Source organism: Dreissena polymorpha, chromosome 5 (genome assembly GCF_020536995.1).
Source record: "Dreissena polymorpha isolate Duluth1 chromosome 5, UMN_Dpol_1.0, whole genome shotgun sequence".
Lineage (NCBI taxonomy): Eukaryota > Metazoa > Mollusca > Bivalvia > Myida > Dreissenidae > Dreissena > Dreissena polymorpha.
This window is the reverse complement of record NC_068359.1, coordinates 80870873-80896814: the sequence shown is the minus strand read 5'-3', so window position 1 is coordinate 80896814 and position 25942 is coordinate 80870873. Positions and strand designations below refer to the sequence as shown.

The following is a 25942-nucleotide window of genomic DNA, read 5'->3' as shown; positions in this document are numbered from 1 at the left end:
TGTCCCCTAATACTAGGTACCGCAATGTTAGTGCCAACTTAATTCCAACTGACAGATGCTTCTCTTGGTTGGCTGCTTTGGCTGGGATCGGTCTCAATTTCGTGTCAGAATCTCTTGGTATGTCTGATAGCCCATGGAGGAAACCAAAGAAGCCGTTGACGTCTTTTGTATTCGGTTCCTTCAACAGCTGAGAGTATTGATCTAGGACTGTTGTTTTGGTAGGCCATTTTCTGACCTAATGGTCAGAACATTGCTTACCAGAAGTCCAGACATTGGTCAATACGCTCCGTTGATGGACGAACATAAGGAAGAAGACGCCAATGGCTTCTTTAATTTCCTGCGCATGGGCAATCAGACATACCAAGACATTCTGATACGCATTGGAGACAGAATCAAGCTGAAGAAGTCCAAGCTACGAGAAGCATCTGTCAGTTGAAATTAAGTTGGCAATAACATTGCGGTACCTAGCATTTGGGGACACCACTCTCTGATGTATGGCTTCGCACACAACACCAACTTCAAGATCATCATCCGGTCTGCGATGCGATACTTAAAGAGTTTGTTGATGAACTAATTCGCTGTCCCGAAAACATGAATGAGAGAACATCGCCAAGCAGTTCGGCGACCCTTAGCAGCTGCACAACTGTTAGCACATCTGCAAACAGTGTCCTCAGCGTGATTGACCCTTGCACTACAACTACAATGGTTACCATTCTATAATACATATGACCCTTGTCAATACCTGCTACATATTCATTTGGATTGAAGTAGGCAGCAATAGATCAGCCTGTCATGCTCAAGTGTTCAACAACAGTAAACTGAAGGCAACCATCGACATAGGCGTGTTGTTTCTACATGATCCTTAATCTTTACCTAACGACGACGCATCAATGCCGTTCTACTTTTCAGCAGATGAAACTCTGTGTCCTGGCAGGACGACATGATGTGAACATTGTGATTGAACAAAATAGTCTATGAACATGTCATTTTAGTGTAATTGAGGTATAATTGTGAACAATAATATGCGGACTAATATTTTACGAAATTTAAGGAGGAAACATCATTTGATAATAGTATTTGACTATTATGCTATGTGTGATAATAATAAAAATGAAAATGTTATGTCATATGTCATAAGTGTCATATCGATTTAAAACATTTCAATGTAAAAAGTAGCATTCAATATTAAGCGTTAGAGATCTGATTGCAGACTGATGGAATCATCGGAAATCAACTTTATTTTATACAAGTTATTATCCCGCCGGGGCAGACGTGATTGTTCCGTATCGCTGCCATGTTTGTCCGCGTCATTGTCGTAAAAGTCCGGGATGGTCCGTGAAGATTCCGTGTTTACCCGTGGCACTACGTGTCTATGCAGTGTTGGTCCGTATTAGAACGTACCTCTGCCGGGGCAGTCCGTGTTGCCGCTGTGTTTGTTGGGTGAAGCTTCCGTGTAGGTACGGACTGGTCATTGTGGACCCGGTGTTGTCACCGGGTTGAACGTCTTTGAAAGACCGTAGACGCTTAAAAAGCTAAAAAAAGTCATCGGATAATATTGGATCAATAACCGGGCGATCAGGGACGATCTGGGACTGCCATAGTCATCTGTGTGTATTTGGGACAAGGCTTATATGGGCTTTACAAATTTATAAAAAAAAATAATTAATTAAACTTTTTGAATTTTAATTAATAAAGAAATAAATGTTTTTGATTTTATTGTGTTTCTTAGTTCTAGATTGACATGAGAGCTATGTAACAACCCAATTTGCAATAAACCCATTTTGCAATAAATATATTGCAAAACGGTTTGGAATGTCTTATTGCAATTTGATTTTACAACAACCCGTTTTGCAATAAAATCATCGCAAATTTATTTGCAATAATTTAATTGCAAAACGGGTTGAAGTGTCTTATTGCAATGTGAAAATTGTATAATTAAAAGTTATACTATTAAGACCGCTGGATCTTACAAAAAACATTGCGTCTAAGAAAAAATACTCATTTACAGCGCAAAACAAACGGACAAATACACCAGAGTGGGATACACACGTTTGACACAATATGATTAACTGTGTAAATGGGTCATAAACATTAGCAATTACCTTGGTAACAAGACGAGAATTAATTGATTCTTCCGTCGTGTGCTGGGTGGATCCTCTACCCATAAATGAAGGCATGTGCATGGTGATACCCAAATCGGCAAGTAGCGGACCAGAGTCGCGAAAACCTCTGTCCACCCGGCTAGTAGCGGACCAGAGTCGCGAAAACCTCTGTCCACCCGGCTAGTAGCGAACCAGCGTCGCGGAAACCTCGGTCCACCCGGCTAGTAGCGAACCAGCGTCGCGGAAGCCTCTGTCCACCCGGCTAGTAGCGGACCAGCGTCGCGGAAGCCTCTGTCCACCCGGCTAGTAGTGGACCAGCATCGCGGAAACCTCTGTCCACCCGGCTAGTAGCGAACCAGCGTCGCGGAAACCTCTGTCCACCCGGCTAGTAGCGGACCAGCGTCGCGGAAGCCTCTGTCCACCCGGCTAGTAGCGGACCAGCATCGCGGAAACCTCTGTCCACCCGGCTAGTAGCGAACCAGCGTCGCGGAAACCTCTGTCCACCCGGCTAGTAGCGGACCAGCGTCGCAGAAACCTCTGTCCACCCGGCTAGTAGCGTACCAGCGTCGCGGAAACCTCTGTCCTCCTGGCTAGTAGCGGACCAGCGTCGCGGAAACCTCTGTCCACCCGGCTAGTAGCGGACCAGCGTTGCAAAAACCTCTGTCCACCCGGCTAGTAGCAAACCAGCGTGGGGGAAACCTCTGTCCACCCAGCTAGTAGCGGACCAGCGTCGCTGAAACCTCTGTCCACCCGGCTAGTAGCAGACCAGCGTCGCGGAAACCACTGTCCATCCGGCTAGTAGCGAACCAGCGTCGCGGAAACCTCTGTCCACCCGGCTAGTAGCTGACCAGCGTCGCGGAAACGTCTGTCCACCCGGCTAGTAGCGAACCAGCGTCGCGGAAACCTCTGTCAACCCGGCTAGTAGCGGACCAGCGTCGCGGAAACCTCTGTCCACCCGGCTAGTAGCGGACCAGCGTCGCTGAAACCTCTGTCCACCCGGCTAGTAGCGAACCAGCGTCCGGGAAACCTCTGTCCACCCGGCTAGTAGCGGACCAGCGTTGCGGAAACCTCTGTCCACCCGGTTAGTAGCGAACCAGCGTCGTGGAAACCTCTGTCCACCCGGCTAGTAGCGGACCTGTGTCGCGGAAACCTCTGTCCACCCGGCTAGTAGCGAACCAGCGTCGCAGAAACCTCTGTCCACCCGGCTAGTAGCAAACCAGCGTCGCGGAAACCTCTGTCCACCCGGCTAGTAGCGGACCAGCGTCGCGGAAACCTCTGTCCACCACGACAATATCACCGTCACGAATCCAGTTCTACAATATATATTATAGTTCATTTTAGCATTTACCGTCTCGCTACAAGTCATTAAACAAGAGCTATATATTTCGCTTAATGCGAGTTGTGCTGATAAAAAATAAAGGGTGTAAAAGCTTTAACAATTCAATGCTCGGTGTTAATATTTATAAGCTATTACATATAAATTCAGTTGCAAATACATTGTATATATTTGTGCTAAATATTCAAAACATACCTTGAAATCATTAGTGTTGCGAGAGATCATCTGTTTGAGAATGTTAGCGTCCGAGTTCCGGTCATCAGCTAGGTAAGGACCCAGGATACTGACAATGTAGCCTGTTGTAGACACTACCATCATTGGCTTAACTAGAGGCCTGTGTTTGTGCAAAAACCAAATTTAAATGTAAGAATGGTTCCGAGCATGCTTTTTCTAGCCGATCCATGGTAAAGTTGTAAAAACTCAACTACATACAAACATGTTTTAATCACTTGGCCCGAAATCAATTAATGGAGTATTACATGAAAACAGGGCACGCATTGATAAATCAGAATGCTATTACGTGCAATTATTCATTAGTTTAAACCTATTGAGTTTAGGTTGATTAGCTTGTTTCCAGAACTTGACCAGTGTCTTTGGGAGAGACTTAAAGAATGCTCCCACATTAAAGAATTTGTTTATTTTCTTAATTTGTTTGTATGGGTTACTATTGCACAGTTGACTAGGGCGTTATCTGCGTATTCAACAAGAAGGCAAAAGACCCTTAAATTGGCAGACTTATATTTTGCGAATATTTTTTTTGGTGCCAGTGTACCTCTTGTCCATCTTGTAAGCTGTGTGTTTTACTTGTACTTTGGTATGAAAACCTGTTGATTGTGTGTACTACCTGTGGTTTTGAATGTTTTATGAAGATTGCTTGAATGTTCTACATGTGATTCATGAAATGCCTGTTTTACTTGTAATATTGCTTTCCTTTTTTGCGGTTGCAATTATACCTATGGTATGGGGAGTTCTGAAATTTGTATTGTACGATGTCATAATATGCAACAAACATGTTCATGCCATAAGTGATTTTTTTTATAACTATCATCTAATTAACTCAAAGCTCCTATATAATAGATGGTTTTTCCGGTCGATTTTTACATCAAGATCTTTTGCTATAATTAGTTAACGCTTAGACTTGTTTGCAAGAGTTTGTTATGAGTAAACTGAATACCACAAAACTCATGAAGTATGCCCATTTATTATCAACATTGAAAGCATATTTTATGCTAACCAAAACATAATTATATTATTATTAAACATATACAAATGTGAAAGTCCGATTACATTGATATTTAATGTGAACAATAATAATAAACAAAATCATTTATGTACATAATCAACCTTTAGCTGTGCTTTTCTTACAAAACAACATCTCCAGAGTTCAACAAAATGAATGAAAGGAAACTGGTATGTATGATATCTCTCAGGAATGTTAGGCTCCAAATAGGAGTTTAAAAAAAATATAAATCAATAAATACATTTGAAACTGCTTTATCTGCCTAACCCATTTATGCCTAGCGTCTAGAAAAAAGGCCTTGACAAACAGCGTAGACCCAGATGAGAAGCCGCATGATGCGGCGTCTCATCAGGGTCTGCGCTATTTGCTTAAAGGAATTTCTGTAAGAAATATTCTAAATATAGAAATAAATATACTAGACATCCCTAATTTCGGAAATAAATTGATCCAATTAATAAGGATGGGGGAGTCCACAAGGCATAAATTGGTTAACTTTCATTATCTGATACACTAGTTTCACACTCGGTCTTCAACTTGAACCTCTCAGAAAACCAGATTGGGTTGAATTATATATATTGGAGTCGTGTTCTGAGAAAACTGGGCATAACGCATGTGCGTAAAGTGTCATCCCAGATTAGCCTGTGCACTCCACACAGGCTTATCAGGGACGACACTTTCCGCTTTTATGACATTTTTCGTTTAAATGAGTCATCTTTTTAGCAAAAATCCAGTTTAGGCGGAAAGTGTCGTCCCTGATTAGCCTGTGCAGACTGCACAGGCTAATCAGGGACGACACTTTACACACATGCATTTTTCCCAATTTTCACAGAACAAGACACATATATTGTATTTTACAGTCTGGGACAATTTTTCCCAAATCTCAAAATGATTCTTTTATTTTATTGTCATTTTTTTACTTGAAGGAGCGTTTACTGATCTATACAAGTGCTCTATGCAGGAATACATGGAGATGGATTATGAACCCCAAATACTCAAGAATATTACAGGAAGGTGTCATCAGAGGCGGTAATCACGTGACAAACAAAATGGCGACAACCAGAGCGAGGCAGGTATTTTTCGTTGTGTTATACCCTTTATTACTTTTATTATTATTTTTTATCCCGCTCACTTTCCAGCCATATTAGCAAGAAAGTTACTGGCTTTTATTTCATAGTAATATTCGCTCTATATCTCGACTTTACTCGGTGCAAAATTTCTTAGTGGGATGACCTAATTAGGGCTCCACTCAGAAAATTTGCAGGGAGTAAAGTAGAGATATAAAGCGAATTTAAATATGAAATAAACGCTAATCACCTTTTTATTGATGTGGCTGGAAAGTGAGCGTCATTTAAAAAATAAACAGAAGTAATAATGGGTATAAAATGGTGAAAAATTACGGTCTCGATATGAACATCGCCATCTTGCCTATCACGTGATTACCCCCTCTGTGTCATGACCACTGTATTGATTTATGATAACAAAAATAGGCAAATTATTGACCTCCTTATTTGTCTCAAGGACAGAACTTATTTTATTGCATGAAAGTAAGTAGGTATGCTTATAAGTAAATAAAGACAACTTAATTCTACAAAAAAAAAACACTTGACTAGAAAATCTTCTGTTTATGACCTTATTAAATTTACCTGATTCAAGTTGCAAAATAACACACAGTCAATATATGTACATTTGTAGAAACGAACAGAGACTTAAAGAAGTTGCTACTTAAATGTAACATAAACATTGCACAAAATGCGATATGCAAGCAATTCACGTGTTTAAAGCTTTGTAAAACATAATAATGCCTGCCTTATATTTACAACCAAATTGTAAGTTCAAATAACACAAACAAGAAACGCATATTTGGCCAAAACAAGAGAGCAATAAAGGCGATAAATCGCTCAACTGAGCTCAAGGTACACCAAAGGTCACAGACTTGACATGCAGCCCAGATTCATACCTAGCCTCCATATTTACCAGGAGTCATAAATGTAGCTTCGATAGTGGTAAAAAGGTTTTTGGATTCTCATTAACCCCGGTTTTAACTTCGCCTCGATATTGTCAAGATAAATATTCTGACAAAGTTTAATCACAATTTGATGAAAAATTTAATTTGGATAATCTCAAAAAGCATAATATTTATTTCAGAAAGAGAAATTTTCCTTGAACACTTCATTTGTACAATTTCATTAATTATGAAAAATGAAACAATATACATATGCATACAACATTGCGCAAATATGCTATTTACTGGTTATGCATCGCAACTGCACAATCCATTATCAATAAGACAATAACACATGATACAACAATGACAAAGACAAATACACCACACAAGAAAGTAACAGCAGAATGTGCATGTATCAAACACGAAATAAACTCGATTAATAATTACCATATGGAATCAGTTAATGAAACTTGCATATACCACAATAGTTTTTTTATATTTGCAAAATAAGTATCAACAAATTAAAGAGTTTATATTACTGTAAAACAGGACAAAATGTCTGGAAAAAGAAGAGATTCATCAATAATGAAGGTTGAGTCCATAAAGATGGAGGGGAAGATGAAGGTCGGTGGTCTCAGCACACGGATTGTGAGGTGAACTCTGACACGTCCAGGGTGCGAATGCAGTTGTTGTTGACTGGTTGTTTGCTGTTGTTGTTGACTGGTGCTGGGGCAGGGGCCGCAGTGGGGCTGTAGTTCACTCGGCCTGATTTCACTGTTGGGACTGAAAGGTTCAACATGCTGTTACTGCAAGTACCGTAAAAACTCAGTCATAAGTCTACCTGCTCATAAGTCGGCGGGAAATAAAGTGGTAAAAATCTGCTATTTTTTCACTTAATAAATCGGTCTTAAATCATTATCAAAGAATTATCTACTGAAATTGATTATAAATCTTTTATTAACCTGTCAGGTCAAGAATGTCAACAAGCACTGACTGGAAACAATCTAAAACTTATCACTGGTAACCATAAAGCTAAAAATTAACAACAATCACTAAATTTTCATGGAGAATTAATTGAAGAACACTAGCGAAAAAAGGAATTTATAGAAAAATATATCAGAAGATACTGTTTGTAGTGAAAATTTATTTATTAACTTTGTCATTATTTCAGATGTTGTTTTTGCAATACAGTATACTTTTGCTACACAATGCACACCAGTATAAAATGAAGATATTAAGGTTTTGTAAAATCAAATAAAAGGATAAAGATTACCGGTTCTATAACAAAAAAACATAACTGTTATTTCATTATTTGATTACATAATAATAAAGTATATTCTAGTGATGATTTTTCATAATTCATAAACTATTGATACAAAAAAAACTCAGTATATTTACAGTACATATGATTACAGAACAGATCTAGGTGACAAAGTCTGGCCATGCTAATGAAAATGATTTGTTTTCAACCTCGTCTATTTATTACAGCCTTGCTATTGAAAATTGAGGCTTTTTGCATGTGTGTAAAGTGTTGTCCCACATTAGCCTGTGCAGTCACACAGGCTAATCAGGGACGACACTTTCAGCCGTAACTGGAGTTTTTATAAGAATATACTTCTTTTTAATGAAAAATACAATATGTGCAGAAAGTTTTTTCCATGATTAGCTTGTGGCAACTGCACAGGCTAACTGCACCGGCTTATAAGGAATGACACTTAAAGCACACGCAAAGACATGTAAAAATTGCATTTTGGCTGCTTTTTAAGGTGGCCAAATAATATCAGGAAACATAAGTATTGTGAATAATATGAATGTTGTAGTCAAATAAAAAAGGTTATTAAATGTTCGGTAATCCAGACAGCTATATAGCGAATCACTATTTTGGCATATATTATTTGACCTCTTGGTTAAGTAGAGTAAGGCAAATCACCCATTTTTGCAAATATAAATTGCATGCTGACTGATGGAGTTATTATCTGGTTATTACTGGTTATAAACTGGTTATTAACAAGTTGTTTTTTGGAAAAATGTCATCTTTGACATGTTAGTGTGACCTTAATCTTTGGAGTTGAAAGACGGGTGTTAAATGCAACCCATTGTCAAAATCCATCAAAATGGCTGAAACAAAAACTGTAAAACATCCTTACAGAAGGCCAGACATACAGTACTACTAATATATGGGGTCTTTCTCTAAGTTGGCATAAAAAACATATTTGTTCGAAACAATAAACACTGATTCTCATGCAATTTTGATTCAAGAAAGGTAAAAAACAAGGCCTACTATGAATTGTTTTGTAGGCATATAATTTTTATGATTTGTAACTATGTTATAGATGTAAAGTTTGTAAACAAATATTCTTACATTCAGTTTGATATTTATTTCAGAACGTTATGCAATACAAAGGTTATTTATTATACAGATCTTTTATGTATATTCTACCTACCGGTATAATATTTCCACTGAAAAGCCGGCAGTCAATACAACACTTAGCATGCATTTGATCTTCAATTACATGTAACTGATTGTTTCCATGAAAAAAGAAAATTGTAAGGTAAACAAGAGATGTGTTTGTCAGAAACACAATGCCCCCTATTGCGCTGCATTGAAGCCATAAATTTGACCTTGAAGGATGACCTTAACCTTTCACCACTCAAAACGTGCAGCTCCATGAGATACACATGCATGCCAAATATCAAGTTGCTATCTTCAATATTAAAAATTTGACCTTGACCTTAAAGGATGACCTTGACCTTTCACCACTCAAAAATGTGCAGCTCCATGAGATACGCATGCATTTTAAATATCTAGTTGCAACAATCTATTATGTAAAGTTGGAATACAACATTAATTCTAGAATGAACTGTTTCAGCTTCATTTGTTTGGTTTTGACCATGCAAATGTCAGTGGTCATAAAAAGAAAGATTTAAGCCATACATTTTAGAGTTATCAGCTAAAAATAGATGGACCTTTGCTCATGCACCGCATGGGCAAATCCCTTTGCTCATACACCGCATGGGTAAACCCCCTTTGTTCAAGCACCGCATGGGCAAACCCCCTTTGCTTATACACTGCATGGGCAAACACCCACCTTTTCTCATGCACCGTATGGGCAAACCCCCTTTGCTCATACACCGCATGGGCAGACCCCCCTTTTGTTCATGCACCGCATTGGCAAATCCCCTTTGCTCATGCACCGCATGTGCAAACCCCCTTTGCTCATATGCATGCAGTGGATGATCAAAGGGTGTTTGCCCATGCTGTGTATGAGCAAAGGTAGCTTGGCCATTAGGTGCTGAAACAGTCCATTCTAGAATTAATGTTGTATTCCAACTTTACATAATAGACTGTTTTGCTATCTTCGATATTGCAAAATTTGACCTTTGACCTTGAAGGATGACCTTGACCTTTCACCACTCAAAATGTGCAACTCCATGAGATACACATGCATGCCAAATATCAAGTTGCTATCTTCAATATTTAAATATTTAAAAAGTTATGGCCAATGTTAAAGTTTTCGGACGGACGGAATATTTGACATTTGACCTTTAAGAATGACCTTGATTTTCATTAAAGTTTTCGGACGGACGGACAGACTGACATACTGACTGACGGACAGTTCAACTGCTATATGCTATATGCCACCCTACCGGGGGCATATAAAAGTATAAACAGACTGTGCCAAATGCAACAGTGTATACTTAAGTACACTCTACAATTAATGCTAACGCCATTATATATGCAGGCTTTTTAGTACGAATACACCACCATACTATGATTTCTGAATAATAAAACACCCCGACTTACAACACTTGCATCGTGCTTACATCATCAATAAGCAATCAGTGACAGACTCCTGACGCATGCAGTGTTATAGAAGTATGAACTAAAGACATGGATACCGCCATGTCGGTTGTACTTACTCTGATTAGGAACTAGGTAAAGATAGAACATGCATTTAACTGTTAGTAAACAGAAGTTGAACATGTGTGTCACCTCTGACAAGACAATTTTGTCAATAGGAAAACTGTGCATAGCAAAAACGACAGGACCTAATCTGATGATTTCAACTAGGTAATTTAGTTAGTCTAACCCTTTACCACTCAGATACGTATTTTCACACATGTGTAGTCCCTCAGAAAGTTAAAATTAATTAAAGACCTTTCTTACTACATGTAGATTCAAGCTTTAAAGGCTTGATTTCAAACCCTTAGATACTGATGCGCAGCAAAAAGCATAAAACCTGAAAATACTGCGAGTTACTCGCAGGCTGTTCTGGTTCTATGCTGGTTGCAAAAGCCATTTTTACTTTGCTTCTTATGGGGAAAGGGTTTAATACATTAACAAACAACGTTTGACAAATACAAAACTGAAGCAAATTATGCTTGTCAACTGATCAATTGGAAAAATGGCAGAGTTTCACTTTTTTGTTTGTTTTCTATTTAATATGACACAGCATCATATCACGATGGCTTAACAACATCAGCCTGATAATATGCATGGACATATTCAATTAATAAAATACAGTGACATTGACAATATTATCGTTGGAACTGGAAAGGAAAGAAAAACATTATATCCAACTTAAATAATCTTTACGCTTTCAATAAATTTGTAAAACATAAAACTGAGCAAAAACTAAAAAGGTTGCAGATTCATCCCACTAAAATTAAACAAAAATACAGGAAACAATTTAAGTGCGTAATTAACCCTTTCTCTCTCAGTAGCAAAGTGAAAATAAATATAAGCAACCAGCATGAGACCAGAACAGTCTGCAAGTTATTCACAGTCTGGTCAGGTTTTCTGTTGTTTGCTACTCATCAGTAATGTAGAATTGGAAATGAAGCCTTTAAAACTTGAATCTATTAGTTTAAATCTATTGATTTTAGCTCGACTGCGTTTAAAGCCTAGGGCTTATTTGAAACACTCTCCAGCCTGTTTCCTGGGACTAAAACCTGGAGACCTAAAAAAACGCTTCCACTGTCAAACCCATGACATTCCAAATACAAATCCACTTCACCACGGCAACCTTGAATCTATTAAGAAAGGCCTTAACCCTTTCAGTGCGGGAACTGAATTTTGAAAGGCCTTTGCAAACAGTTTGGATCCAGATGAGACGCCACAGAACGTGGCGTCTCTTTAGGATCCAAACTGTTTGCTATTCTGATAGTATTCTTTGAAAAAAAATCGCAGAAAATGCTAATTTAAGAAATTCAGCAGACGGCATTTTAGCAGACGACAAATTTCCCAGCATGCAAAGGGTTAAAGTAAATTAGATTTCCTAAAGGATTACAAACACGTCAAAGTGTGCATCTGAGTGGTAAAGGGTTAAAAGTGTAATAAATGCTCATAACAGTTTGATTGTCAGCGTCCTCTACGAGGTGTACTTACTGTATCCCATGCCCTGAAGGAAGAGGCGGAATGCTTCGCACACTTTTCCTGGCTGCTCCTCCAGAGGCATGCCTCCACAATCAGCAATCTAGGGGGGAAAGTTAAACTGTAAACCTATGTATTTAAGCTCCTTTGCTCCAAAAGCCTAGTGCTTATTGAAACGATGTAGAGTTTGTGTGTCTTGGCTAGAACCTGAACCAGTACTTGGTGTCTTTAGGGAGATCTAAAGAATACTCAAACCCAGTCACTAGATGGTCACCTTATTCACTACGTCTAGCCGCGAATTTACGGGCATATGCAAGCTTTTATTTTCTTTGTTTATTTGAATTTTTTGCCACCATTCAAAACTATTTCAGCATATCATTTCAGTTAACATGATGACACTTTTTCTGGGTAAGATGGTTTACCAGTCCTTAAAGAACATAACGTCGTTGTCAAACCTCGTAGCTCCAAAATGTTTTTTCGTCTTTTCCGAATATATGAAGTCTGACTCGTGTTTTGTACTATATCTCGTAGCTCTACGCCAATCACAGCCCTTGAAAAAGCCACGTGACAAAATGTTGTAGCTTGATTATTGGCTTTTTTTCCGGCGAAAAGTTGTAGCGACGTCATTTCACCTATAGGTACGTCATTTCGTTTGGACAAATTTGACAAAAACGTTTTTATATTTGCAGCTACAAGGTTTTCTATCAGGACGAATTGTCATAACTCATAAAAATGACAAAACTGTGGTGGAAAAATATTGTAGCTACCATTTCTGAATTTCAGTATGACTTATGCGTCTAAGGCTTATACTGTATTTTGCAGCTTCATTTGTTTGTATTTACAAAATTTCAATTTCTAAAACTTGTTATAAAAAAATACGACGTTTTTTTCTCTCTCCTGAAAAGTTTGCATTTTGTAGCTAGGAGGTTTGAGAATGACAGCGACGATAATTCATTTTTTAACGAGAGATAGGCGGAGAATGGCTACAGCAATATTTGTCTGACCCATCCCATCACTAGCTAAATGGACCACAATCCTTGGATTGTGTCACGTTCTGAGAAAACTGGGCATAATGCATGTGCGTAAAGTGTAGTCCCAGATAAGCCTGTGCAGTCTAGGCAGAAAAAATCTGCAACATGCACAGACTAATCTGGCATGACACTTCACGCGCACATGGATTAAGCCTGTTTTTCCAGAGCCAGGCTCAATTTGTCAAGGAAAAGGCATACCTTCATAAAGTCGGTTTCTTCAGGGTTCATTCTGCCATTCATGTCAACGACATCGTCCATGTGAGGCGAGTCGTCACCCACCAACATCAGCGAACGACACCTGAATCCAACAACACCTCAGATCACACTAAGAAAACAAGACACCATAGATCACACTCAGAACATTTTTTTACTCTATCTTTTTAACAACTTGCCAGGAAAAAAATACAAAAATAACCAATGTTTATATTTATAAACAAGGGCTGTTTGTAAAACATGCGTGCCCCCCATATGGGCTGTCAGTTGTAGTGGCAGCCATTGTGTGAATACGTTTTTTGTCACTGTGACCTTGACCTTTGACCTAGTGATCTGAAAATCAATAGGGGTCATCTGCCAGTCATGATCAATGTACCTATGAAGTTTCATGATCCTTGGCCTAATTATTCTTGATTTATCATCAGGAAACCATTTTACTTTTCAAGTCACTGTGACCTTGACCTTTGACCAAGTGACCTGAAAATTAATAGGGGTCATCTGCCATTCATGATCAATGTACCTATGAAATTTCATGATCCTAGCATGATCCATGCATACCAAATATGAAGGTAATATCTCAAGGGAAATAGAAGTTATAAGCATTTTTCCAAACCTTTACGCGGATCCTAAGTTTAAGGTCAAGGTCACAGGGGTAAAAAATTGTGTGTGTAGGGAAAGGCCTTGTCCATATACACATGCATACCAAATATGAAGGTTATATCTCAAGGGACATAGAAGTTATAAGCATTTTTCGAAACCTAAATACAGATTTCGAAACCTAAACGTGGACCCCAAGTTCAACGTCAAGGTCACAGGGGTAAAAAAAATTGTGTGTATGGAAAGGCCTTGTCCATATACACATGCATACCAAATATGAAGGTTATATCTCAAGGGACATAGAAGTTATGAGCATTTTTGGAAACCTAAATGCAATGTGTGACGGAAAGACGGACAGACAGTCCGATCACTACATGCCCCCTTTTCTTCGAAAGGGGCATAAAAACATCCAACCTTGAATAACAATTAACACATAAATGAAACACAACTACACTGTATTATTATGAAAACATTACCGTAAATTTGCGGCCATAAGTCGACCTAAAAACGCTCCTAAAATTGACTTTAAAAGTCAACTCGACTTATGGATGAGGTACTAAATAAAAATAAAAAAACATATTTCTGTGCCGTTTTTTTTTTAAAGTAATAAATCTCCGAAGCGGAGGAATGATGACTGTTTACGGTAAGGCCGACTCGTCTTTTACTTAAATGTCCGCCGATAACAAAATACTCATGTTTACATTGGTTTTTGAATTCATTAATCTTCGTAATAAGTCCAAATAAAAACATGTAAAACTAACTACGAAAATATTAAACATTTGTGACATACAGTAAAGTGGCGAAAATTATACATAGCAATTTGTCTATCGATACATCGTCCGTTGTCTGCTAAGAACAATAGAAAATCGACTGCTGACACTTGTACCCATTTAAAGTTAATCCGTGTAAATACAAACTGTCAACAGGTGCAGGTGTCTTTATGCCACCAATTATCGCTTCTCGGCCTTTTGACTAAAATCAAAGTGTAAAGTGTAGTGTTGGCATCCTTTCGATCATTTGTCTTTATTGCGTTACGCCTAAAATAGTTATCCGTTAATGATATGCACAACGGTTCTGCTACAAACTACTTCTGACCAATCAAAAAAATTACTCGATCGTTGGATACGCCTTTAACCAATCGCTATTGTTCAACTTCACATGGTATATTTTTTGATTGGATGAAGGTGTGGTTTCGTTGATTTATTCACAAAACTGTCCCACAATTAATGCATAATCGTTTCGTAAATAAATAGATCTTATCTGAGTGAAGATTTCATTCATTGTTTGATTATAATAATATTACGCACTCACCCTGGATTATTAAAAAGTGTAATTGGACATATTAAATACACAATTACTTTCGATTATCTGCTAAGTATTATTAGATAAGACGTTTTTCCAGAATGCAGAAAATATTCCTCGGGTATCTCGTGATTTACGAATATAGCGAGCGAAGCGAGTGTTGGTAAATTCACGTGTTTCACGCATAATGGCAAAAGCGTTGTTGATTATTTGAGAGCAAGTTACAATTATTTTGACCATATAATGAATTTCTGCGTTCAAGATTTTACAGAATTCTCACATCAATAGCACTAACATTTGAATACAAAAACATCTGCTCATAATATAAACGCTGAAAGTTATTACATTAAATGGGATAATAATTTTAATTTGTGAAATATATATAAAGTTCGAAATAATGAATGATATGTTATTATGATTTTGAACAATAAAATATATTTTTCGTGATAACTAGTAATTGAAACGTTGAATGTATCGTTTTAAATATATTCTTATTATTAATATCCCAAAAAAATGTCAACTGCCGGTACAAAAGCCCTCAGAACCATGACTAAAACTTCACTTAATCATGTCCGAGATATTGAGGAAATTTACCCCCCGACTTATGGCAGAGTCAAGGCAAAAAACCAAGTTTTTCTAGCCACATTATACCCCTCGACTTATGGCCGAGGTAGACTTATGGCCGCGAATGTACGGTAATAATCAAAGGGGAGTTACTACTGTATTCTTAAATGCAATATTTAGAAGAGTTGTCTCACATGTTACATGAGTTTAATTCATGATTGTTTGCAAGCCTTTTTACTATATAAATATAAGGAAAACTGCCACGTTCCCCTGTCAACCATGTTTTTCAACTGACCGGAACCATTTTCAAACTCACTCACGTCTCTAGGAAACAAAAGTTCTGACAAAATTTCATGAAAATTGGGCAAAAAATGTGACTTCTAGAGTGTTGACATGTTTTCACTATATACATATAGAGAAAAATGCCACGCCCACTGGCGGCCATGTTTTTTCACCGATCTGGACCATTTCGAAAACGTCCGAGAAATCAATAAAACCAATGTTTTGACCAACTTTCATGATGATTGGGCAAAAATTGTGACTTCCAGAGTGTTTACAAGGTTTCTCTATAGCTAAATAAGGAAAATGCCCCGCCCACTGGCGGCCATGTTTTCAACGGATCGGAACCACTTTTAAACTCAACCAACATATCATAAGGACAAACATTGTTACATGAAGATTGGGCATGAAATGTGACTTCTACAGTGTTTACAAGTTTTTTTCTACCTAGTTTTTGACCCGGCACGACCCAGTTTTGAACTCGACCGAGATTTCATTGGGACGAAGCATCTGACCAAGTTTCATGAAGATTGGACAATAAATGTGGCCTTTAGAGTGTTTACGAACAAATGTTAACGGACGGACGCACGTATGACGGACAAAGACCGGTCACAAAAGCTCACCTGAGCAATCAGGTGAGCTAATAAAAGTTATATGCTGATAGATTTTTGTTCATCAACTATTTTTTTTAACTCTTTATTGATACTCAGGAAACTTACTTCACTGTGCGCGTTGTTGCCTTCTTGATTGGATCAAGCTCACGCATAACATTTAAATCTGTGCGTCTGAAACGGAAAGAACTAAATGTTTAGAACCACATTTAGATCTGGGCGTCTGAAATGGGAAGAACAAATCATGTAGAACAGCATAAAGATCAGTGCGTCTGAAATGGGAGGTACCAATCATAAAGAACCTCATTAAGATCTGTGCATCTGAAATGGGAAGACAAAATTGTAAAGAACCAAATTTAGATATACGAGTCTGAAATGGGAACAACCACTCACAAAGAACGACATTCAGATCTGTGTGTCTGAATGAAATGGTGAGAACAAATTACAGTAGAATTGCAATAACTCGAGCTGGCGATTTCTTGAAAACTGGCGATAACTCGAGCATTAAAGGAAGTCCCTAACATTTTCCTTTAATTTCTAAATAAAAATGCCCGCAATAACTCAAACATGCGATTTTCGATAACTCGAGGACGTGTGTCAGTCCCTGAAAGGCATTTCACACCTTATTAACAAGCAATTATTCGAGGACACTTTCTCGTCTGGTCGGTGCTAAAAATATTCAGGTTGTGAAAACAGCGCAAGCAAGACGCTCAATTAAGTGTGAAGTTAGTCGCAGTTTGAGAAACACTGCAAACTGTCATCCTTTGAGATGCATATCAAAGCTACACAGTTTTAGTGATAAGTAAATAATAACCAGCAATCAATAATTATGATAAAATGTATGGTATAAAACAGAGCGTATCAGATAATTGTTCATGTGCATGTATGTACCTTGTGTTTTATTGTAAACATGCTACATGTACATTGAATATTTATTGAATATTTTTCATTATATAATGTGTTTTGTATGTATGTTGATTAAATTGAATGAATTTACTATCATCCTTATTGTTTAGTTTATTATACTGTAACCTTAAGCGATTTTTACATAGCCTTTTCTTTCTCTAGCACCGTCTTACATGTTAATTAAGCGTTTGCGGTCAGAGTTAAGCATAATCAACCGAGACAATCAAAACAAATAATACCATGGATTACTTGAAACCTGCGATTACTAGAGCATCAAGGTCAGTCCCGTGCTTCCTCGAGTAATTGCAGTTTTACTGTATAAACATTTCCTTTTTAAATTGATCAAAAAGTCAGGTTGGTAAAACTACCATTGCCTTTTTATGTTAATCTAAATTGTATGCTTACTTAATGCACATAACCAATTCACAGTTGAGTTGCGCTGTTGACTTTTGCACATCTCAGCTGTTTAAAATTGCCACTCAAGCACAAATTGTCAAGTTATAGCATTGGTGGCAGTTCAAAAAGGATGCCAGGGATAGAAATACATCAACAACTGCATTTAACATCTGCACTGTATTTCAAGAGCTGAACAGTTAACTTTTGATTGGGTTTTAAATAAACTACTTCTAAGGTAATCGATGAGATTAAAACCAATACAAACAAGTAGCTCAAACATGCTGCAGCCATGTGACTGTTGTGAGAAACTATCATGATTGCACGACTATAAATAAATTGAATGTAAGCCTTGATTTTAAATTTAAAACCAAGAAATATAGAATATAATCTCTAAAGCAATCGCATTAGTAAAACGAGATGTGTTTGTCAGAAAAATAATGCCTTCTACTGCGCCACTGTGAAGCCATATATTTGACCTTTGACCTTGAAGGATGACCTTGACCTTTCACCACTCAAAATGTGAAGCTCTATGAGATACACATGCATGCCGAATATCAAGTTGCATACTTCAATATTGCAAAAGTTATGGCCAATGTAGAAGTTTTTGGTCGGACGCACAGACTGACAGACAGACAGACAGTTCAACTGCTGAATGCCACCCTACCGGGGCATAAAAATTTGAGATCGAGTACCTCTGTAGTTTTTGGCTCTTAAAAGTTAAATCAATTCCTGTTCATCGATAAAAATAATAATTTGTTGTAAAATTCAGGTCAGTTTAACCAAGATTCTAATTTCTAAAAACTAACCTGAGGTAAGACTCAATGAAGAAGGAGAGGTTCTGTGGGTTGATGGACTTGATGTAATCCTTGTATACGTGCACCAGGTCGTGGTTCACCCAACGTGTTTTCTGCAATAATGTAATGGAAGCATTGTGAGAATTTGATTGGAATCACATGACTAAAACACTGAGAGAAATTTATTAAAATTACATATGCATAGCTTACATATGCAAAGAAATAAAAGTTTCAAATGAAATCACATTATTAAAGCACTGAGAGATTTCAATTGAAATCACAAGACTAAAGCACTCCAAGAAATTTATTAAAATCACATGATCAAAGCACTGATTGACTTAAAATGAAATCACATGATCAAAGCACTAAGAGACTTCAATTAAAATCACATGATTAAGCACTAAAACACTTCATTTGGAATCCCACAATCAAACATAATCATAAGTTTTGAAACAATTAATGAAAACACTGAAAGACTTTATATTAGTTGGAATAACAAATCAAAGCACTAAAATCCATGAAGAGGTAGCAGACAAAAGCTCTTAAAGACTCCAAACTGAATAACATAATCAAAGCGCTAACATACCTCAAATGGAATTAACTCACAGCAATTAAAGACTTATATTTGGAATAGTGCAATGGCTTTCAGAAGAATCTTGAAGAGTTTGCAATATACAATGAAATCGTTTACTACATTGGATATTTGCTCAATAAATATTGTTTGGATAATTGGACAGGGAGACAATCTTACCGATCCAAACCAATGCCAAAGCAGATATTCCTCTGTGAAGTTGGTTATCTGCCCACTCCACAGATACCAGGAGTTCATCTGAAATACATACACAAACACAGGTGATATATCACTGAATATTAAAAGGTGAGACAATCATATGGCTAGGGTTATAGATGAGTAAATCATATGGCTAGGGTTAGAGATGCGAAAATCATATGGCTCGGGTTATAGGTGAGACAATCATATGGCTAGGGCTATAGGTGAGAAAATCATATGGCTAGGGTTATAGGTGAGAAAATCATACGGCTAGGATTATAGGTGAGTAAATCATATTGATATGGTTATAGGTGAGAAAATCATATGGGTAGGGTTGTATGTGAAAAAATCATATGGCTAGGGTTATAGGTGAGAAAATCATATTGATAGGGTTATAGGAGAAAAAATCATATGGATAGGGTTATAGGTGAGAAAATCATATGGCTAGGGTTATATGTGAGAAAATCATATGGCTAGGGTTCCAGGTGAGAAAATCATATGAATAGGGTTATAGGTGAGAAAATCATATGTATAGAGTTAAAGATGTGAAAAATCAAATAAATATTTATAGTGAGATATCATAGGAATACGGTTATAAAGTCAAGCAATATAGAAGATTACTCATTTATTAAAAGATTCTATTAGGCAGAACTTTATGCAAACATGTTTATTTTACCTGAACATAGGTGGGTGTCATAATAACAATTATTTCTTTTTTTTTAAAGAAAATTCAGAACTTCTCATAAATTTACACATTTTTGTAATCCAGAAATCAACAAACATGAGAATGGGAAAATGAAAAGCAGTTAAAAACAAACAAGGGACAAAATTGTCACAAAACCAGGTTTTCAATGTGAAAAAAAGTATGATAAAGAGAGACAACTCAAACTGAACTGATTGTTTATAATTAACCCCCTTTGTTTCAAAATCATTTTTTGTTGTGGCGACCTTGACCTTGGAGATATTGACGTAATTCTTTTATGCGACACACCGTCCCATGATGGTGAACAAATGTGCCAAATGATTTTAAAATCTCACAATGAATGACATAGTTATGGCCCTGACAAGCTCATTTATGGCCATTTTTGACCTTCAAACTCAAAGTGTGACCTTGACCTAGGAGATATTGACGTAATTCTTTCGCGCGACACACCGTCTAATGCTATTAAACAAATGTGCCAAACGATTTTAAAATCTCACAATGAATGACATAGTTATGGCCCTGACAAGCTCATTTATGGCCATTTTTGACCTTTGAACTCAAAGTGTGAACTTGACCTTGGAGATATGGACGTTATTCTTTCGCAAGAAACACCGCCTAATGATGGTGAACAAATGTGCCAAATGATTTTAAAATCTCACAATGAACGACAAAGTTATGGCCCGGACAAGCTTGTTCCGCCCGCATTCGCCAATCTAATAACCAGTTTTTTTCCTTCGGAAAACCTGGTTAAAAAGTGTACCAAGTTATACAGCTTTTCTGATGCAAACACTCTTCAAACAATTAGGAAATCAGCTTAGAAGTACAATCTTCTGTCTGAATCCAAAAGATTCAAAGACAAGATTTAAAATCAATTATATACAAATTGCGAATAATTTTCTTATATTCTCAGGGCTCGTCTACCTTTTGATATCCCCACTCAATCCAGCCGGGCTTGGTAGAAGTGGCATTCACCAGCACAAGGGAGTCCACTCTTGTAGGATGGGTCAGCTACAATGATAAAACTTGGAATATTATAGAGATCTTATCACAGATTAACAAAATGAATATTTATCTCGTATTGTTTTTATAAGAGACTTTTAAAATAAACACACAATTGGATATAACAGTGTAAAAGAACACTATGGACATAGTAATATACTAAAACATACCTTTTTTTAAATGAGTATTTATCACTTCATATGTGATAAAGGGTTTGGGATATTTTGGAATGTTTGTTGGCTTTTTAGTTAAAATTTCCAACAGCATTTGGGCAGTAAAATTTTATTGACATAGGAACAAAATGAAATGACGTGCATAATCTCCATATTGCCATCTAACCATGTTTCAAGTTTCATGAAAAAAATATGAAGAACTTTTAAAGTTATCACAGGATCCAGAAAAGTGTGACGGACGGACAGACAGACTGACAGACAGACGGAGTGCAAACCATAAGTTCCCTCCGGTTTCAACGGTAGGGGACAAAAATATTTGAGTGAAGGGTAATTTTAATGGATTGCCATTCTTCTTATTGATATCTATACACCAATGCAGAATATTTTAAGCGTATCTGAGATATAGCCCTGAAAAGTTATACAATAATAAAAACAAAGGGCAATAACTCTTATTTAAGAAAGTGTAGGGTTATGGTTCTTCTGCATGGCACTTCTCCTCTATGATATCCATACACCTATGAAGTGTCATGTTATAGAATTGTATGGTATCTGAGATATAGCCCTGAAAAGATACATCATACACAAAAAGAAAGGGCAATAACCCTTATTTAAGAAAGTGTAGGGTTATGGTTCATGTGCATGGTACTTTTCCTTATTGACATTCATACACCCATGAAGTTTCATGTTGATATCTTATATAGTTTCTGAATTATCGCCATGCTAAGTTTTGTGACAGACAAACAGACTGACGTACTAACAGACCGACGGATGGACAAAGACAATACTATATCACTACGCCTTTGGCGGGGAATACAAAAAGCGGACAGTGCAGCTCCTGCCCAGACAGGCTTGCCTGAAGCTACATGTAGGCTGTCTGGCTGTCTGCATACAGAAGCATTTTTGCATATGGCGGCTCCTTACAATTGATTGTAATAAGAGCAGGACTTACTGCAAATCGGGTCAGGACATTGGCTCCAGATCCAACGCCAAATCCAATGAATCTTTTAACTCTGCAATAGTAATTATAACACAATAATGTCACAAATTAATATTCAGGACAATTAAGCTATCCTAGCATATGAAAAATATTTTTGGGTATTGGACCTAGCTCACAAATAATGTAAAATAACTTAGACATAATAAACTTTTTTTGAGTAATTAACATTGAAGAAGAACCTCTATAGAACAAGTCAGAAAGTGAGAAATATGTTTTTAAAGATGGGCATGACTGTTAGGACTTCACAGGCTAATCTGGGACAACACTTGACGCACATGCACAAAGACCGTTTTTTCAGGAGACTGGTTCAATTAAATTAAACCAGGGAATCCTCTACAGGGGTGGCGAAATCAAATGTTCGAGTTGCCCGAGTCGTACATTTGCTTGTCTGGGCAACTGATTTTTTTCAATTAAGTTGTCCGTGGACAACCAGTCAGGTCAAGAAATACAAAAAAATAAATTGTATTAAAGCCGTAATTAAGTTTTACAAAACTTTATGTTGACACACGATTACATTGTCAGTGCTATTTGCGGAGCAATCAAGCTAAAATACGGATACTCTCCTGCGCAGTGATTTCCCTTATTCTATAAGAGACCGGGAGCATGCCGCATTTTCAACATTCAACCCGACTGTAAGACAGTGTACACACTGGTTTCTTTATTTATATAATCGGACAGAATTAAAAGTATCAAACTAGGATAATCAAAACACGTTCTACATGTAACTTGTTATTTCAGACGATTTCAACAGTAAAGATGGAACTGATGAGGTCCACATATTGGACAAGTTTAATTCAAAGACGTATCTTATACATCTTTGTTTATTTTGTTAAGATTACAATCAGAGCTTCAGATAATTTTTTAGAATAAAGATTATTTCACTAATGACTTTTTTTAGCTGATTAGTAACATACAAAATCAAAGACTTTTGCGGGAGTATTTAAAATACTCCAGCGAAAGTCTTTGATTTTGCATTTTATAAAAATTTTATACATGAACATGCAGAAAACATGTATTAATAATAAAGAACATCTACTCTTGTTTACATACATGTAAACATGCATTTTAAAATGGCTGATCAAATAATCCGCATTGGGGTACTGTTGGTCCAACTGATAATTGCACAATATGCGTATGCCATTTTTTTTTACTCATCAAAAGTATAATTATGTGTAACACATGTTTTAATAACACTAGCTTTGCAAGATTAAAAGTTTGAGAAAGACTTTATATTGTTTATAATATACTGCTATAATGAATGTACCATGGAAATACAACTATAACTAAAACAAGCATATTATACTTATTCTGATTTATTCCACATTATTTTACATTAATCAATAAATGCGTTAATTTATATAAACATTAACGGACAAGTGTAGTTCAGCAACGGACAAGTTAAATTTCCTAAATGGTTGTCCGTGGACAAGTATAATTTTTTTTTTAGATTTCGCCACCCCTGCTCTACTTACTCAAAATAGTCAGCCACTGTGAGAACAGACTCTGCTAGTTCATCCATGGTTGGGTACACAAATCTGAAAGTAAACATAACAAGTCAGAACCATTGGCGCAAAAAAGTACCATGTGACATTGAACTTAGAAGGCACATGGTACTTTTCTGCGCCAATGGGGCAAAATTTAGTGCAGTATTTCTAAAGCACTATGTTTGTTCAGTTTATTAAAACTGTCTATCCCCGTCCCTGCTACATATTTTGAACAAGGAGAAGTCATGTATTGCTTTTAATGGCTATTCCCCCCTACCTATAACTCAAGTAGGAGTGTTGTTTACTAGCATCAGTATGTGCACATAGTACTGGTAAACAAGGTAATTCTGGAAAAATGTATGTTGGGGAACTGGCAGCCAAAGTTTGACTAAAATACTTATGAAGAAAGCAAAACACAACAAACAAACAAAACATTAACAAGGGACAAAATTGTCACAAAACCAGGTTTTCAGTGTGAAACAAGATGCGTTTGTGAAACACAATGTCTTCCTATATGACGTTTGACTTTGAAGGATGACCATGACCTTGTGAAGGATGACCTTGACCTTTCACCACTGAAAATGTGCAGCTCCATGAGATACACATGCATGCCAAATGTCAAGTTGCTATATTCAATATGGCAAAAGTATTCATAAAATAAGCGATTTGGGCCACATATATTTGACCTCTGACCTTAAAGGATGACCTTGACCTTTCACCACTCAAAATGTGCAGCTCCATGAGATGCACATGCATGCCAAATATCAAGTTGCTATCTTCAATATTGCAAAAGTATTTATAAAATAAGCGATTTGGGCCACATATATTTGACCTCTGACCTTGAAGGCTGACCTTGACCTTGACCTTTCACCACTCAAAATGTGCAGCTCCATGAGATACACATGCATGCCAAATATCAAGTTACTATCTTCAATATTGCAAAAGTATTCATAAAATGAGCGATTTTGGCCATATATATTTGACCTCTGACCTTGAAGGATGACCTTGACCTTTCACCACTCAAAATGTGCAGCTTCATCAGATACACATGCATGCCAAATATGAAGTTGCTATCTTTAATATAGCAAAAGTTATTGCAAAATGTTAAAGTTGGCGCAAACAGACAGACCAACAGACAGGGCAAAAACAATATGTCCCCCACTACTATAGTGGGGGACATAAAAAAGTCTGATAAAGGGAGACAACTCAAACTGAACTGATTGTTTATAATTACCCCCCTTTGTTTCAAAATAAATCTAATTTTAGTTGTGGCAACCTTGACATTGGAGATATTGACGTTATTCTTTTGTGTGACACACCGTCCCATGATGGTGAACAAATGTGCCAAATGATTTTAAAATCTCACGATGAATGACATAGTTATGGCCCGGACAAGCTCATTTATGGCCATGTTTCACCTTTGTACTCAAAGTGTGACCTTGACCTTTGAGATATCGACGTAATTCTTTCGCGTGACACACCCTCTAATTATGGTGAACAAATGTGCCAAATGATTTTAAAATCTCACAATGAACAACAAAGTTATGGCCTGAACAAGCTTGTTCTGCCCACCAGCAAGCCCGCCGACATTCGCCAATCTAATAACCAGTTTTTTCCTCTGGAAAACCTGGTTAAAAATTGTTAATACATATGATAAATATTTCAAGGTTTTATTTATATGTAAAGATTGAAAATAAAAGAGCCAAAATTAAGAAGCTTTTCAGGGCATTGGGCTAGTTATCGATCTTAGCCAAAATTTCATTCTCACATTCGTTATCCCAATGTTTTATCACCATGGGATTTAAACTTTTAAAGAGTCAGAAAACAGACTTTGTTCTCTTGGACACTGCCACATGTATGATGAACATACGCCCACAACAAGTAATCCTATATGACGTCACATTTTTCAAACAGGCATGTAAAATAATTTTCATTAGTATCAAATGTATCGAGACTATTTTCACCCAGTATATGCAAGTGGAATCAGCTGGCAACTGCTGAAAACAAAACTGTGAATTGCATTTGAATGCTATGAATATGTGAATAGAAACCACATGCAAGATAAGAATAACTTATTGTGCCAACAACAGCATTGAATGCAACGTGGCCTTTTATGCAAAATCTTTA

The 25942-nt window shown here is 37.1% G+C and overlaps 1 protein-coding gene across 7 annotated transcripts in view; it reads right to left on the bottom strand.

Moving 5' to 3' along the window:
- Positions 1–7086: 7086 nt before the first annotated feature.
- Positions 7087–25942, bottom strand: part of LOC127882082 (protein NDRG3-like) — a 95135-nt gene continuing 76279 nt past the window's right edge. For all 7 annotated transcript variants that reach the window (XM_052430517.1, XM_052430519.1, XM_052430518.1 and 4 more), the window contains 9 exons: positions 23804–23866; positions 22284–22344; positions 21084–21170; positions 19442–19519; positions 18703–18803; positions 16703–16768; positions 13227–13326; positions 12013–12100; positions 7087–7406 (listed from right to left, as the gene is read on the bottom strand). In XM_052430517.1, the coding sequence (XP_052286477.1) occupies positions 7258–7406; positions 12013–12100; positions 13227–13326; positions 16703–16768; positions 18703–18803; positions 19442–19519; positions 21084–21170; positions 22284–22344; positions 23804–23866 (793 nt within the window). In that variant the 3' untranslated portion in view covers positions 7087–7257. The remainder of the gene's footprint in view (positions 7407–12012; positions 12101–13226; positions 13327–16702; positions 16769–18702; positions 18804–19441; positions 19520–21083; positions 21171–22283; positions 22345–23803; positions 23867–25942) is intronic.